The sequence below is a fragment of the Netta rufina genome, assembly GCF_964035555.1.
Source record: "Netta rufina genome assembly, chromosome: 1".
NCBI lineage: Eukaryota > Metazoa > Chordata > Aves > Anseriformes > Anatidae > Netta > Netta rufina.
In genome coordinates, this window is record NC_140123.1 from 62753880 (window position 1) to 62770560 (window position 16681).

A 16681-nucleotide genomic window follows, 5' to 3' on the forward strand; every position below is an offset into this window, starting at 1 on the left:
TATTTGGATACATTATTTCCATTAAGCAAATTACAGTTTTATGTATACCCTTTTTTCACAATGTTTTTCAGAGTTTACAGAAAGTGTGAATAGAAAATATCAGAGGATATCAGGTGGTATTAGCTCTCTACCTGCACGCAATCTGAGATATTAAAAACATATTTAACATCTTTTCTTCAAAGGCTTTTATTTTGTTCCTGCCTTGCTAAAGTAGAGAAAGTGCCTTGAATACAGTCATGAGATCTTGTTCTGAATGGCAGCTGCTCTGTAGTTTCTCCTGGGAGTGATTATGGTGGTTAAATGTTAACCTTCAATTTGTAGATCCTGGTCTGAGCTACAGGCGGTTGGGGAGTGAGGAAAGGGCGAGATCTGTCTAGGCATCTTAGCGATCTTTCTTTCTTGCCTAAAATCTTTCAAAACTTGTTACTTCTTCTGTGAAGAATAAAGGTGTACTTCGTATGTCTGAAATCCAGTATAATGAAGGATTATACTAAAAATTTATGAGGTTCAAGGAAAACAGAAGTGTTGCCAGCAGCATAAGGGAGGTGATTCTTCCCCTCTGCTCCAGTACCACAAGATCGCAGCAGGAGTGCTGCGTTCAGTTCTGGGGTCCCCAGCGCAAGAAGGACACAGAGCTCTTGGAGTGAGTTCAGAGGACAACCACGAGGATGATCAGAGGGCTGAAGCAGCTCCTCCATGAAGACAGGCTGAGAGAGCTGGGGATGTTCAGCCTGGAGAAGAGAAGGCTACAGGCAGACTTCATTGTGACCTCCCAGTACCTAAAGGGGGCTACAGGAAAGCTGGGGAGGAACTCTTTGTCGGGGGTGTAGTGATAGGACAAGGGGGAATGGCTTTAAACTAAAATAGGGTAGGTTTAGATTAGATATAAGGAAGAAATTCTTCATTGCTGAGGGTGGTGAGGCACTGGAACAGGTTGCCCAGAGAAGGTATGGATCCCTCATCCCTGGAGGTGTTCAAAGCCAGGCTGGATGGGGCTGTGGGCAACCTGGTCTGGTGGGAGGTGTCCCTGCCAATGGCATGGGGAGGTTAGAACTAGACGATCCTGAAGGGTCCCAACCAACCCAAACCTTTCTATGATTTTCTGAAAATGGTCTGCTCCCAGTATGTTCATATTTATTGAGGTAAGAGAGATGGTGAGGAAGGATGAAGCTGCAGGAAAGAGCACTGCTTCACTGGGAAAGCAGTAGATGGAAGTTGGAATATAAGGAAGATCAGATATTTTGGATAAAGATGAACATTCAAACTTTTTTTACAGATTGTTTTAAATAACTTACTTGACTTTCTGGTGTTTTAAATATCTCGTCTCACAAAAATATGCTGCCAGCACATCTTTAGTTTAAACACTAGCACATTTAAGCAGAAAGTTATTGCAAACCAGAAAAATGCAAGCAGTTTTTCACTGAAACCTATTTTGTTCTTTTCTGCAAGCAAAGATTCATAGGGAAATAAATCCATTACAATTAGACAAAATTTTGTAGTTAATCAAAGCTAATGATGAAAATACAGAATTACTATAATCACTTCATTCTCACATACCATCATTTACATGATATAAAGTAACTGAAGATGACACTTCAAAGTACACTTTACGTGGCCTGGTGGAGTTTATATTTTTGCAAGAGGGAGCTATTTTGTAGGTTTAAACTGTTTGTCAAACCGTAGTGGCCAGAGGTAACAAAGAAGTGGTTAGAAACCTCTTTAAACCTCTTCCTAGCCACTAGTTTTGTTTAGTTACAATAGTAATGCTTCTGGGAAGATTTCACGTGATAACCTTCTCTTAAGTTGTTTCACTTTTTAGGATGTTTTCTGAACACTGGAGAAGCAAAAATGTGGTGTAAAAGATCTGGCATCATTTCTGCAGTCCAGGGATACATTCTTCTAATTATAAACCTAGCATGTTCCCTCTATGTGTGCATGAAAAGGCAACAAACCCAATTCTGAATAGGTTCATCTCAAGCTGTGATTGACATAATCCTGTCTTTCCATGACTGGAATTACAAGTTCAAGTTGCGTTACACTACATATGATTTATGCATATCATTTTCAGACATTAAAGAAGAAATCTGGTGTTTTAATAATGGAGAAATAAGAAAAAATAAATTATTCAGATGCCTCTGTTGTGGCTTGCAATCTATGCCTGCAGTCATCAGAGGTACAAAACCAACCAGTCGGAGCTTTATTGCTGTGGGTAGCCATTGAAGAGTGCTGGTGAGATCACCACAGCAGTCAGCTCTAGTGGTGTGCTAACTTATAATTTGTGGGTGTGTCTGTATCACTATCACCACTTCAGCTTCTCACTGATGTATATATCTCTAAAATTACCTAAGGGATGGGTTTCCTTGTTGCTGATACTGCTGTCTGTGACTACCAGGCAGACATCATGTGTGGGACTTCCCTTCTCTGTATTGCTACATATCACAACAGCAGCTTTAAACGATTGGGACCGTTGTACAAGGAAAATTCTTGATCAAGTCTAACCAGTTCTTTCTAAAATCCTTCAGCCAAAGCAAGTAGCTGGGGAGTGGGCAGTGTGAATAGCATTCCAGCCCGGTGAAGGTATTCCGATTGCAAGAGGAGAGCACTTGGCTTCCCAGCTCTTGCATGTATACTTGCAGGGATTTGGGCTTGCAAACAGGTGATACAATATTTAAATAACTTCTTAAGCAGGGTAAGTGCTTACTTAGGGAATATTTGGAATATACTGATTTTGGGGACATCATAGAAAAAGAACATATTGTTCCTATGAGCTACGCAAGTGCAAGCTCTAAACCCAAACAAATACAAGGGTTACTCAGGGGTCTGTATTGGGACTGGTGTTATTAAACATCTTTGTCAGTGGTGTGGACAGTGGGATTGAGTTCACCATCAGCAGCTTTGTGGGTGACCCCAAGCTGAGTGATGCAGTTGATGTGGCAGAAAGAAAGGATGCCACCCAGAGGGACCTGGACAGGCTTGAGAAGTGGGCCCACGTGAACATCAGGAAATTCAACAAGGCCAAGTGCAAGATGCTGCACCTGGTTCAGGAAAATTCCTAACATGAGTACAGACTGGGAAATGAGTGGATTGGGAATGGTACTGCGGAGAAGGACTTGTGGGTGTTGGTAAATGAAATATTAACACAAGCTGGCAATGTGTGCTTGCAGCCCAGAAAGCCAACTGTATCCTGGGCTGAATCAAAAGCAGCATGGCCTGCAGGGTGAGGGAGGTGATTCTCCTTCTCTGCTCTGCTCTCACAAGATCTTACCTGGAGTGCTGCATTCAGCTCTGGAGCCCACAGCGTAAAAAGGACATGGGGCTGTTGGAGTGAGTCCAGAGGATGGCCACAAGGCTGATCAGAGGGTTGGAGCACCTCTCCTGTGAGGGTATACAGAGGGAGTTGAGGTTCAGCCCAGAGACGAGAAGGCTCCAGGGAGACCATACAGTGGTCTTCCAGTATCCAAAGGGTGCTACAGGAAAGAAAGAAGGAGAGGGACTACTTGTCAGGGAGTGTAGTGATAGCACAAGGAACAATGGTTTTAAACTAAAAGAGGGTGGATCTGGGTTAGATAAGAAATTCTTCCCTTAGAGGGTGGTGAGGCACTGGCACGGGTTGCCCAGAGAAGCTGTGGCTGCCCCATCCCTGGAGGTGTTCAAGGCCAGGCTGGATGGGGCTTTGGGCAACCTGGGCTGGTGGGAGGTGGGTGGAACTGGGTGGAAATGGGTGGGCTTTGAGGTCCCTTCCAACCCAAACCTTTCTGCGATACAAAGTTCCATGATTCTATAGTCTGCATGGTAGGGGTTTCACATACAAAGGCGGCATGTTTCTTGGGGATCCTTTTTGCCCTCAGATGGAACTGAGGTACTTTCCTTCTAGACCTTGCCTTTGTGTTCAGGGCCAAATTCAGATGTATAGCACATGGAATAATTTGCATAACAGTATGAATCATTGTAATCTGAGCAAATAAGCTTCTTAGCCTGTCTTCTTCAAAACAAAAGTTACATTGGAGTTGTCATTTTATGATATGTCAAATGAGAATTTGAGTAATGAGATAATAGTGTTACTTTTCTTAAGCCATTTTTCATACATTTTCACTCAGTTTTAGATGGCATTTTTCACATGCATTCCAAAAAGCAATGCTCTGATCCAGTTTTTGGGAGCTACACAGTGAGCTGCATAAGCAAAGTAAGGGTAAACCCCCTGTGGCCAAGGGAAGGGACTAAATGATGGAATGACCTTCCTCCTTAACTTTTATGTTTTTTCCTTTGAAATTTTTGCATTTTCAGTTTGCACTTTTATGTACTGTTTCTTACTTCTTTAAGCTTTAGGTATTTGTAAGAATAGAGAAATATCCAGCCATGTACTCTTATGCAGTCCTGTAGTTTATTTTGAGAAGTATGTTTGCATTAAAGTCAAGGAACAGGGGCTGGCAACTTTTACGTAGTACTCAGCATGCTATGACTTCGCAGTTAACTCTCAGAGTGCCACCTACCTCCTCAAGTCATGTGTACAAAATGGAAATGAATTAAAAATAATGTTAGAAGCCACTAAGATGTTTTTAAAAATCCTTCGATATCTTCAGGTGAGCTGTTGTGGAGCTGAATCTCTGAATGAGCATTGTTACTGTTCAAAAACTTTAAATCCCTAGTACCAAGACTATCACAGTTCAGAAAGTCCTACCTGACACAAATGATATGATTCCAGGAATACATCATTTCAATTAATATTCCATTTCAGTGGACTATTTAATAAAGTAACAAAAATAAGACAATTTTTAGTCTAATTTAATCATAGATTGTGACTTCTGAATTTGTCCGATTCTTTGAACTAAAGATGTGAATAATATTTCTCTCACAAACAGTGATAATCTGTGCATTTGTTTTCAGTACACATTTTGGAACTTTATACCGAAAAATTTGTTTGAGCAGTTCAGAAGAATAGCTAACTTCTATTTTCTCATCATTTTTCTTGTTCAGGTAAGCTATCCCCATTTTTAAGTAAATTTCTGTATTCTTCCTTAAAAAAAACGAACAACTGAAAAGGGTTAAAAAATCCAGTGTTTTTTATGATTGGGGAGGTAAATGGGTGAACTTGGATAGGTTTTTGAATTGTTGATCTGACAAAAAGGGGTTTATTTCATTCCCAGGTTGTAAATATAAGTCTAACCTAAAGAAAAATTGACACCATCCCTGGTTTGATAATTGAATGGCAAGGCATGTCTTAATTAAGTTGAATATAATAAGTGTCATTTTAAATTGTTTATTTTGTAGAAAAAATGCATCCAGATTAGTAAAACCATTATTATAAATTATGTTGATAATAAACTTTTATTAGTTATGCTGAAAGTTACATTTTTTTATAACAGAATCATTCCATGGCAGAAATTTTTCAACTGCACACTTATCAAGGCCTGTAGAGAAAACAAATTATAGATGCTTATATAATTCTTGCTTAGCATAATACGTAGACTATTTGGTTTTGTAATTATTATCTCAAGTAATTTGTTTGCTGCTTTCTCGGTGTCTTTATTCTGAACCATTCACAACACTTAAATGTATTAAACAATAAAAGTTAAGTGAAAAGTTCTATCACTTGACACACTAGACTGCATAGAAAGAAAAACTGTGCAGATTCTAAGAACAACTTAATTTCCTCTGCATTCTACCTCTTCCTTATATAATTACAGAAGACACATGTCAGTTTTTCAGGATTTACTGCTTGTGTGCTTAAGAACAGCTGTATTGTATAATGTGAAAACAGCAATATGCTGATTTCAAATGCTGCTCAGTGGTTTTGCTTCCAAAGCTCCCTAAAATCCTTACAATTGTATTAAAGTACTGTTAATTATAATTAAATGTCCTTATAATTAAATGTCCTTGGTACTTTGTAACATACTGGTGAAAACATTACTTGAAACATTTTGTTTAACTAGTTCACTGCTTACATTCACAAAAATATAACCCCAAGATATTTGTTCCTTTTGTTGCAGTTAATTATTGATACACCTACTAGTCCAGTTACAAGCGGACTTCCACTTTTATTTGTCATCACTGTAACAGCTATCAAACAGGTGAGCAAAAGTAAAACTAAAGATAACTTCTGTATTTGTTTAGCATGTTATTTTAACCCCATCTTTTTGTGTTAGACTGTCTCAGGGAAATGCCTTTGGAATTATTGTGATGAACTTTGACAGGAAAATAGTTTTTTCTTATGTAGTTAAAATAGAAGTTTTTTGTTACATAATGATGTCTCACTAAGCTCAACTATAAGCTCACTATAAGCTCAACACAAGCTTATAAATTATTTTATAATTCCTTGTGTTTGAAGGAATCATTTACATTCTTGTGTTTACTCAACACTCTTGTGTGTTTACTTTGACTTTTGTCTATTTCTGAGTAGCTCTCCACATCCTGTTACATTTTTCCACAGTGGCTCAAAATGAGTTTAGTAAGAACAAGAAAAAATTATTAGATAAATCTCCTTTCTTTTACCTTTGAGATTTCTGTAGCCTCTAAGGAATGAAGAGATAATAAAAATTATTTTGGATCGTCTTCAGTATATGCTGATGGTAATGTACAGTTGGTAGTGATAGCTGCTGTGCTTTCTGCAGATTAGCATGAAAAAATGTTATAGTGTTATCTCATTTTTAATGTGAAAATTAATCCATAAAATTGAAGTAATTTTTAGAAATCTGTTACTGCCACATCATTGAGCATAGAAGATCCTAATAAAAGTTGGTTTGTTGGATTTAAATTGCATAATACAGGTAAGGGATTGTTATTTCATTCTCAAGCTAGTGCTACCAAAAGGAAAAGATTTAGGTAGTTTTTCACCTGGAACCCGAATGCTGCAGTGTTCCAATTAACATGAGCACTTAAATATAGATAGAATCTTACTGAAATTAGTGGAACTCACAGATGAATACAGAGTGTTGTGATTCATATGGAGACAGAGTGATCAGACCTATGCATTATCAGAGCTTGGTCTGGGTCAGAATTGAAACAGGAATGAGTGTGGTTGCATATCTGTTGATTGAGCTGGACCCAAATTTGTTGACTTCAGTAGTTTCAGGCCAGCTGGAGAAGGACAGAGAATACCTTATCCTGCATAAACCTTGTTAGTACAAAATTAATTCATCAAAACTTTTACTAGATTTAAATTAGCAAGTGAGTTTATAAGCTGTACATATTACATTCTTCATTTTCATTTACTTCATTACCATTTCAGTATAGCCACAGAGCAATTTCTAAAACTCTGGGCTTCCAAAGTAATAGTCACAGATATTGGTCTTTAGAGTATTTCTATTATTTGTTTGGCTTTTTGCCTTCAGTCCAATCTAATGATAATTGCTCTTGCATGACAGACATCATTGCATGGTTCAATCTTCACTCTGTCAGTGGGCCCAGACAGAAAACATTTTTCCTACATAGCAGCAAGATAAAACCAGCAAATAGGACGTGAATGTGTAAGCAAAATTTGTGCAAGCAGCTTGATGTTCAGCGTCTTTTACTGGGCCACTCAAAGGAATTAATACTCTTGATGGGCAGAAGAAAGGTCTATTATTTTGTGCTTCAGTATTAATATGCTGTCTTTTTTTGGGGAAAAAAAAAAAAGTTTAATGAGGAAGTTAGACATCAAGACAATGTCTATGAATAGTCCAATGTCAGAATGGTCCAAATTTTATCTCAGAACTTCTATATGGGGGTTCTGTATTACCTATCTTGAGTCATGCTCCAGGACCATGATGGCTAAAACCATAACAAAAATGAGGATGTTGTGGGTTGACCCTGACCAGCAGACTCTTACTCAATCCCTTTTCCTGTGCGATGGGGAGAAAGAGAAGGAAGGCAAAAAGACACATCAATTGAGTTAATGATGGTTTGATAAGGAAAGGAAAAGCTGTGCACACCAGCAAAGTAAAAAGGGGAATTGATTAACTACTTCCCATCAGCAGGCAGATGTCCAGCCACATCCTGAAGCGCAGGGTGTCATCATACTTCATGCTTGCTTGGGAAGACAAACACCATCACCACAAATGTCCCCCATCCTCCACTTTTCCCTGAGTTTTTCTTTCCGAGCACACCACACTGGTGTGGAATATCCCTTTGGTCTGTTGGGGTCTGCTGTTCAGGTGGTGTCAGTTCCCAGCCTCTTGCCCACGCAGAGCCTAGTGGCCTTTCGGGCAGGAGGGAGGTTGGATAGAAAGTCTCAATGCACTGAAAGCCCTGTTCAGCAATCGCCAAATGTTTGGGGTATAACTACAGTGGGCTGCTATGAAGAAAGTTAACTCCATCCCAACCAGACCCGCTACAGAGGGTAGTTTTTGATTGTACCTTAATAGGATACCAACTACCTTCCTTGTCTTCATACTAAATGCAAAATTTTCCTACATTAGTTTTCAAAAAAACCTACAGTGTAGTGTTTTCATTTCTTTGTAGTGCTAACTACACAGAGTATATCCTGTCATAGGATTCATCTCTTGATGAGCAAAAGTCATGGCAAACGAAAGCAATGGCTGGTAATTTAGATATAATTTCCTACTCTTACTATTTTAATTGTTGCACTTAAAAGTCTTAATGTAGTTCAACAGTGGTTCATCAAAGCCTGGATTATGACATGCTGTGCATAGTACTGCAGTTGTTTCCCCCATAGTCTTTTTTCAAACAGCTGGTGTAGACTTTGGGGCCTGCTGGAACAGCTGTACCAGCTTCTATGTTATGCTGGAGTTATAAAGTGAGTTCCCATATTATCTCTGAGAGCATTCAGGATAGTGATACCCTTGTTCCACACTTGATTTTCAAATGTGCCCAAGATAGTTAGATTTAAACTTTTTATGGAGTACAAGTGGTATTTTCCATCTCTTAACCACTGAGGCATTTGTCAATTCCAGTCTTTAACCCACTGCAGGACCTTTCAAATGGAAAGTTAAAGGTTCTTCGTCTTTCACTTTGACTTTTTTTTATAAAACACAAATTCATAAGATAATTGAGCAATCAAAATAGGTTAGCCTGCAAAGTCTCTGCAAACAAAATTCTTCAGTATTAATAAATTGTATGTAGGGTTAAGAAGTTTGACATAATTGAACAACAGGCAGGAAATATGACCATCTTCAGTCATGGCCTCACTTGATCATCTTTCAATATGGAGTCCCAGTCTTCCAAAATATATTTTCTCCACTTCTACCTTTTCAGCAGCAACTTCTATAGGTACTTTGCACTTACTAAAGAGTCAATAAACTGTGAACAAAAGACAATCACTTAAAAAACAGAATTTTTTCTTTATATTATAGACATCCCTATTTATCAAAATGTCTTCATTAAAATATATAATTTTGTAAATTAATTGTAACTGTGAATGCTCTTTCTCATATGTCCAACATGACCGTATCTCAATTTCATTTGTTCTAGCGAAAATCTTTTCATGTTCCTTATTTTGGTTAATGATATATTATTTTATTTATTTTTTTTTTTAATTTTTGTTGCAAGATAGAGCTGTTCTGTGTCTTTATAGCCAAATGTGCATCACTGCGTCATTCCATTTCACTGTTTTCTAGGGTTATGAAGATTGGCTTCGACATAAAGCTGACAATGCAATGAACCAATGCCCTGTTCATTTCATTCAACATGGTAAACTGGTTAGAAAGCAAAGCCGAAAATTGAGAGTAAGTAACTATGACTTAATAGACTTCAGGAGTCAGGCTTTACTTTGAACTTCTAGTAAAAATAAATAAAAAAAAGACACAGGAATGTAGTGTAGAAAATGTATTTATTACATTTCATGGTAATAGACCATCAATAAACTAAATTTTAATTGAATGCCTCTGAGAAAAGTATTTTAAGAAATTAGACAAGTTTCTGCTTTATCTTTGCTTTAACTCTTCTCTCATAACTACTGCTTTCATTTTCTGTTTTTTAATGAACGTTTCACTCATGATACTTGTCCTTTGTCTTTTCTCCATTTGCAGTTATCTGTGGGTATGCACATTAGTAAATTATTTAAGCCCAATTATGATAGTCAACCCTATCAATTTGTCCTATTCCTTATAGAGAAAATACAATACATTCAGAATACTTTCTTCATTACCCATTAAATCACAACCTCTTCATTGGGCTTCTGAATGCTTCTGCATTCCTTTCCTGTTTTTTTGGTTTTTGTTTTTGAGGGTTATTTTCAGAAATAAATGTGTCTTTTGTGTTTTTTTGTTTGTTTGTTTGTTTCTCTTACTGATGCTTAGATGCACTTGCCATCCTTATAATCTTTAGAATTCCGCAAATATGATAGATATTTGTTTAGGGTTTCCTTATTTCTCATATCTCTATTAAGAATATCTTTTTCTGCTCTGCCCTGTTTGGGCATAAATAGCTCTTTGGGGCTCACAACCTTTCTGCTTTCCATTCCTTTGAGTGTGATAACTTCTGCCTAGAGCTTCCAGGCAATAAAATAAAAAAACATGATGTGCTTTGTATTTCACATGTGTACCTAAACAGTTATCCATTCTAAATAAAAATGGTGAAGTACCACATAACTGGAATTTGTATTACAGTAATTAATCTATTGCCTATATTTTCTCAATTTCTCCCCAGTTCTTTGCCTTTCAGTGATTGTATTTAATGAACTAAAGGATAGCTGAGGCAGGCATAGGAAATACTTGTGTAGAGAGGGTATCTGTTTATGGGTAACAGGACAAAGTTCTCTGACCTGTATTATGCAAGAAAACAGACTAAATCATATAAAGGCAGATCCTTCAGCCCCTAAAGCCTGTGGACATTTGATTACATGATTACATGAAGTTTAAAAAAATGATGAAATATGAGATTTCTTTTTAACTGATGCATTAGCAAATGGATCAAAAAACACCTTTTATATTTTAAGAAGATACCTTTTTGTTGGTATTTTGTTTACTGTTTTTTTCCTGACTCCTGCCTTTTTTTCTACTGCAAATTGTTTAGATTATTAATTTATGTTTTAATAGGTTGTTATATTATAGATTGCTCCTGGGTTGCAGACTGATTTGTATGCCATAGCTTACAAAGAACATCTTCATGGATTGATTAGTAAATAATAAGGATCGTTCAGCATTATGATGTGTGAAAATCAAAACTAAGAGGACTCTTGTCTTTGAGTTGTATCTGAAAATTCCGATACAACATTTTCCAATGTGTATTTTCAGTGTCACTGTGTTTTAGCTAGCTGACAATTAAATGAATATTTTCAGTGGTAAAGAGGGCTAGCAAAATCAAACTAATGACAATTACAATTTCTTACAATTTGTTGTAGTAGGTGGACTCTCTGTCTTTTAACAGTTTATTCAAGATAATGCCCTAACAGTGTTTTATCTGCTTTTGATAAGTTCTCATTTTGAGTGCTTTATTATAATTTACCATGTCACTGTTTTTATGATTTAATGATGATTTAATGTTTAATGATTTTGTGGCAAAAAGGCAAGTTCTCTCAGAGACACATCTTAGAAGAGTAAGGCAACTTATGCAGTAGTCAGCCAGGCTCCACTGCTCTTCAGGATGAAGGCTCCATATTGTTCAGGCTGGCCCCAGCCAAGACATTCACTGCCTCTGGTTAGAAACCTACCACTTCACTCTCTCATTATGTAGCCTCATTTCCCTGGGTCTGCAGAATGAAACATGAAAAATCATTTAATCAAAAGGAAGTATACGAGGGAATTAATGTCTTCCTATATTTGAACAGCCCAAGACTTCCTTTTTTTTTGTAAAAGTATAGCTTTTTTCCTAGACATGAAGTACCCAATTGTCATATCACATCCTTAATTAAACCTTATGCTTATCTACAAGAAGTTAAATCTTTATCATCATTCTAGTTTTTCAATACATTTTAGTAAATTGTATCAATGCTATCATAATTTTACTTTTACCTGTTGCTATTGCTGATTGCTTTTAAACAATTTTGCTTAACTAGAATTAACTGAACTCGGCCAGACTGTTAGGGCTGTTAGAATTCAGCTGTATTGTGAGGATAATGATTAAGCTGAATCTTATGATAATGAATTATGACTTAAAGGTATATCTAGCAAATGTTGAGTCACATGAAAAATTCCCAAAATTACTATCTTTTAATTGAAACTGATATTCTTAAAACATATACTATATCTTTACCATTTGTAAATTTTTTATATTCCTTTGTAAAAGATGAGCTTCAAAAATTTATCAAAGGCTGTTTTTCTCAAAAGGAGGCTTTACAGTTATCTTTTAAATTTATAGTTGGTTGGTTGTTCCATGATGCCGTTTAACAGACTGTAACATGCTATCTATGTTTGCATTAACGAGAATTAATTTGTGCACCTTTAAATGGATAAAGAATGGGCTGGACTTCTAGTGACAAATTCTGCTGAAAATCTATCCTGTTTTCATTGGCAGACTTGGAATTCTTAGTTTTTTCAACTGTCTCTAATTATAACATTCTGAGATGCTTATGCTCAAGAGCCAATGAGAGTAGCCCACATCTCCAGCTATTTTTGAAAAGATGGTTTGTTGTATTTATTCTTAAAGCAAGGATAGTATCTTCCATTTCTGAAATAATGTTGCAAAGCTGAAAAAGACAGTACTTGCAAAATGGCTTGAGATCCTGAGAGGAAGGGTACTACAAGCCTGATTCCTTTCACAAGGTGTAATTCGTTTTTTCAGAGATATTTCTGTAGTTCTTTACTCTTGTGGTAACATCCTGGTGTAAAGAAAATTGGTGAATTTTTAAAATATTTTAATTTTTGAATAGGTTTTGAAATCTGAAATTTGAGGTGACACAGGATTGATAAGTGTTTTTTCCCCTAGGTTGGAGACATTGTGATGGTAAAAGAAGATGAAACATTCCCATGTGACTTAATATTTCTCTCCAGTAGTAGAGAAGATGGAACATGTTTTGTTACAACAGCTAGTTTGGATGGTGAATCCAGTCATAAGGTAATAAAATGTTCTATAAGGTAATAAAATGTTCTATATTTTCTTTTTAAGGCAAAGTTTACATTTTGCTTTTTTTTTTTTTTAACACAGAACATGGTATAACAAATATATATTTGTGAGCAGATACATTGACATATAACTTTCTGACAGTTGACTAAATTTTTCTCAGTTACACTATTCTATGAAAAGATTCAAACACCCTTTCAGTACTTAAAGAGGGCTTATAAAAAAAAGATGGAGAGCAACTTTTTACACAGGCAGATATTGATAATGACAAGGGGAACAGTTTTAAAGCAAAAGAGGGGAGGTTTAGATTAGCTATAAGGAAAAAAGTCTTTGAGAGTTGGTGAGGCAAAGGAACAGGTTATCCACAGAAGTTGTGGATGTCCCATCCCTGGAGGTGTTCAAGGACAGGCTGGAGGGGGCTTTGAGCAGCCTGGTCTATTGGGTGGCATCCCTGCCTGTGGCAGGGGTTTGGAACTGGATGATCATTAAAGTCCCTTCCAACCCAAACCATTCTGTGATTCTGTGATATTTATTTGCAGTTCTGACTGTGTTCAGTATAGGCATGCAATTTACAGAGATAATTCACAAAATATTTTGTACTTAAATTTCATGTTAACCTGATTTGTGAATACGTTGCAAAGTACCTGCATATAATGTAGAAAGTTTCCCAATAAAGAACATTTAAAGGTGCATCTTATTTGAAATATTAGCTCTTATGTGAAAGCTAGTAACTATGTTTCACACTGAACTATATATGCATATTAATATTTTGTATATCTGCCCATATTCTTTTTGTTCTTATTTACACCTTTTTATTCATTCTAGACTCACTATGCTGTTCAAGATACAAAGGCATTTCACAGTGAAGAAGAAATTGATGCATTACATGCTACCATTGAATGTGAACAACCTCAGCCTGACCTTTATAAGTAAGAAAGTAATTTTATCTCTTTCATTTAAGGTACCCTATCAATATCATCATTAAAAGATCCTGTCTGCATCTGCATGGTTAGAGTGGGCCCCAGAGTGAGCTTGAAATCTATTTAGTCACCATCTGTACAGGTAGTTCAGTGGTCTCCTCTAGAGCAGTGGTCTCCAAAGTGACCGCAGGGAGTGTGCAAGACATTGGGGTGCGCGAAGGAAATTTTAGAACTTCTACTTAGTTTATTTTTCAATCTAAAAAAATAAGAAAGAAATCAAGTATTAGTCATATTTAATGTATGTATTGATCCTGACACCCTCATTCAGTCTGTATGTCAGAGGGTCCACGGTTTGAGAAGTATCCTGGGGCAAGAGTAAGTCTTCCATGATGCAGGGAGGTTGACAGGCACTCAAACTTGTTTGTTCACTTTCAGTGTATTGCAAAGCATTGTGGTTTGTGTGTGCCTGGTTAAGTGGTTTTACAGATTATATTGTCTAGTTCTAACTAAACTAACCCTCAAAAAATGGACAAGTGGCTTAAAAAGATTCCTGCAAAGAAGCTGCAGATTGAAGCTAATACTAATAACACAAGCACAAGAGAACAAGAAAATGGTAGAGCAAACACTTCTACTCTTACTACGAGCTCTTCATTAGCAGTTGACCAAATAAACACAAAATTGTGAAGACTATTTGAAAGATAGATTTACATCTGCTGTTGTTAACAATGAACACCACCCTACATGCATGTTGTGTTTTGGCATAATGATTGTATGAAACCATCACAATTATCAAGACAATTAAAAGCTAAGCCTCCAGAACATGAAGACAAACTGCCACAGCTTTTTTTTCAGCAATGTTTAAAGTCATGTGATACTCAATATTTTAGAAAGTGCTTTAGAAAATTTCAGTAAACTTAATAACAAATCTTTAGAAGACTCTCTTGAACTTTCTTACTGAATAGTGAAAGATGAAAAGCTATATATCATCGGGGAAACACTCGTTCTTCCTGCTGCAGGAAAGATGGCTGAAATAATAGAGAAAACAATATGGCAACAAAATGAAATACAGCCCTTTGCCAGCAAATACTGTTGGAAGGTACATAGGAAACACTGCTGAAGATCTAAAGAACCTGGTATTAGAATAAATTATGCAGTGTGGGATATTGCTGTACAGTTGGCTGAAAGTACAGATATTTCTAATATTTTGTAGCTTAAGGTATTTCTAGATTCTGTTTCAATAATGGAATACATAAAGAACTACTTTTTTTGTCTCTGAGTTACTGTAATAAAGATATACTAGAGAATATATGTTCTGAACAAATGACTTTTTAATAAAAACAATGTCTTATAGAGAAAATGTGCAAGTATAACTACTTATGGAGCAGCTACTTCTACTGATATGAAAAAGGATCCCAGAGTAAGGTTGGCACCACAAGTGAAATTCATTCACTGCATCAGTCATAGACAAGCTATTGCAGTAGGAGGTTGGACCCAGAATTGCACGAAGTGCTACAGGAAATCATCTGTTTGGTTAATTTCATTAAAACAAGACCTTTAAATAGAATCTTTTCAATGCTTTGTAATGAGCTAGGGTGGGAGTGACCATGAAAATCTTCTGTACCTCACAGAAGTACAGTGATTTTCTTTTGGCAAAGTGCTTAAGAGAGTTGTCACACTTAGAGGTGTTAAGTATTTTTCTTTTACAAAGGGGCAAGTGTTCTGAATTCGCTAACCTTTTCTGTGAAGAAAAGTGTCTGTCATTAGAAAAAATAAACACACTTAATGTGTCCCTTAAAAGCAAAAATGCTGCTTTACCACTGTGTTAGGGTGCCTGATGCCGACCCTCCTGTGACTGGTGCTGACACAAATGTATACAGGGAATGATGAATCTTTGCAGACTCCTCGTAGATCTGCTTATGGTGGTAGGACTTTGTCCAATGCATTGTTCATTAAATCCTTCTATATTTAAGTACAAATGTGTGCTTAATTCTCCTCGAGGGTACTAGAAAAAATCCTCAATAATCAAAAAGTGTTAAACCAAAATTTTCAGAAATAAAGAAGTATATTAAATCATGTAGGTCTCACTAAGAATATTACTACTAATAAATTTTAGCTCTAAAAGTTTTTTGTACAATTTATAAGATAATCTTTAAAATACTGTGTATTTCATTTTTATCTCATCCTTTTTTAAGTTCTATTTTTCTGTATGTTTTATCACGTACACAGTGTACTAATACACTAGTACATATATTTAGTTTATAAGGAAATATAGTGGGGGTGCATGCTCAAAACTTTTTACTGATACAGGTGCATGATCTGTTAGGTTTGGAGACCACTGCTCTAGGCCACCCCAGCTGGTATTCGTAGGTGAAAAAACAGAGAAACCTGGTGCTTTCAGGAACTTTAGTGAACTCTTCTCTGGCTGATGAACAGTTACCTGGTATTTCAAGAGCTCTCTAGCTATTCCAGCAGCCATTGTTGGAATGCAGGAGGAAGGAAATACTTTAAACTTCTTCCTTGCAGGGCTGTAGGGCCTACTTGGTAGTGCCTTTGAACTGCCTGCCATAAGGGTAGGATGTGACAGATAACAGCATGGTCTTTACCAAACATTTCTCCAGCTTTCCTTGTTTTTCACTCTGCCCCACCAGCAAGTAGGCTGGGGTTGTGCAAGAGGCTGGAAAAAGGCAGGACGGACGACCTGAACTGACCAGAGGGGTACTCAGTGCCATATTCATATCATGTTCAGCAAGATAACAGCAGGCAGGGGGTAGTCTCTGTTGCTTGGAGATGTCTATTTATGGGGGTTGGTGAGCATTTGCCTTTGCATT

General features: G+C 36.8%; 1 protein-coding gene across 7 annotated transcripts in view; it reads left to right on the forward strand.

Moving 5' to 3' along the window:
- The window catches only part of ATP11A (ATPase phospholipid transporting 11A), a 123994-nt gene that overhangs the window by 67243 nt on the left and 40070 nt on the right, over positions 1-16681 (forward strand). For all 7 annotated transcript variants that reach the window (XR_014618830.1, XR_014618831.1, XR_014618832.1 and 4 more), the window contains exons 3-7: positions 4885-4974; positions 5988-6068; positions 9552-9659; positions 12799-12927; positions 13759-13862. Coding sequence is in view for 4 of the 7 variants with exons in the window: in XM_084294767.1 (XP_084150893.1) it covers positions 4885-4974; positions 5988-6068; positions 9552-9659; positions 12799-12927; positions 13759-13862 (512 nt within the window). In the remaining 3 variants the exon portion in view is untranslated. The remainder of the gene's footprint in view (positions 1-4884; positions 4975-5987; positions 6069-9551; positions 9660-12798; positions 12928-13758; positions 13863-16681) is intronic.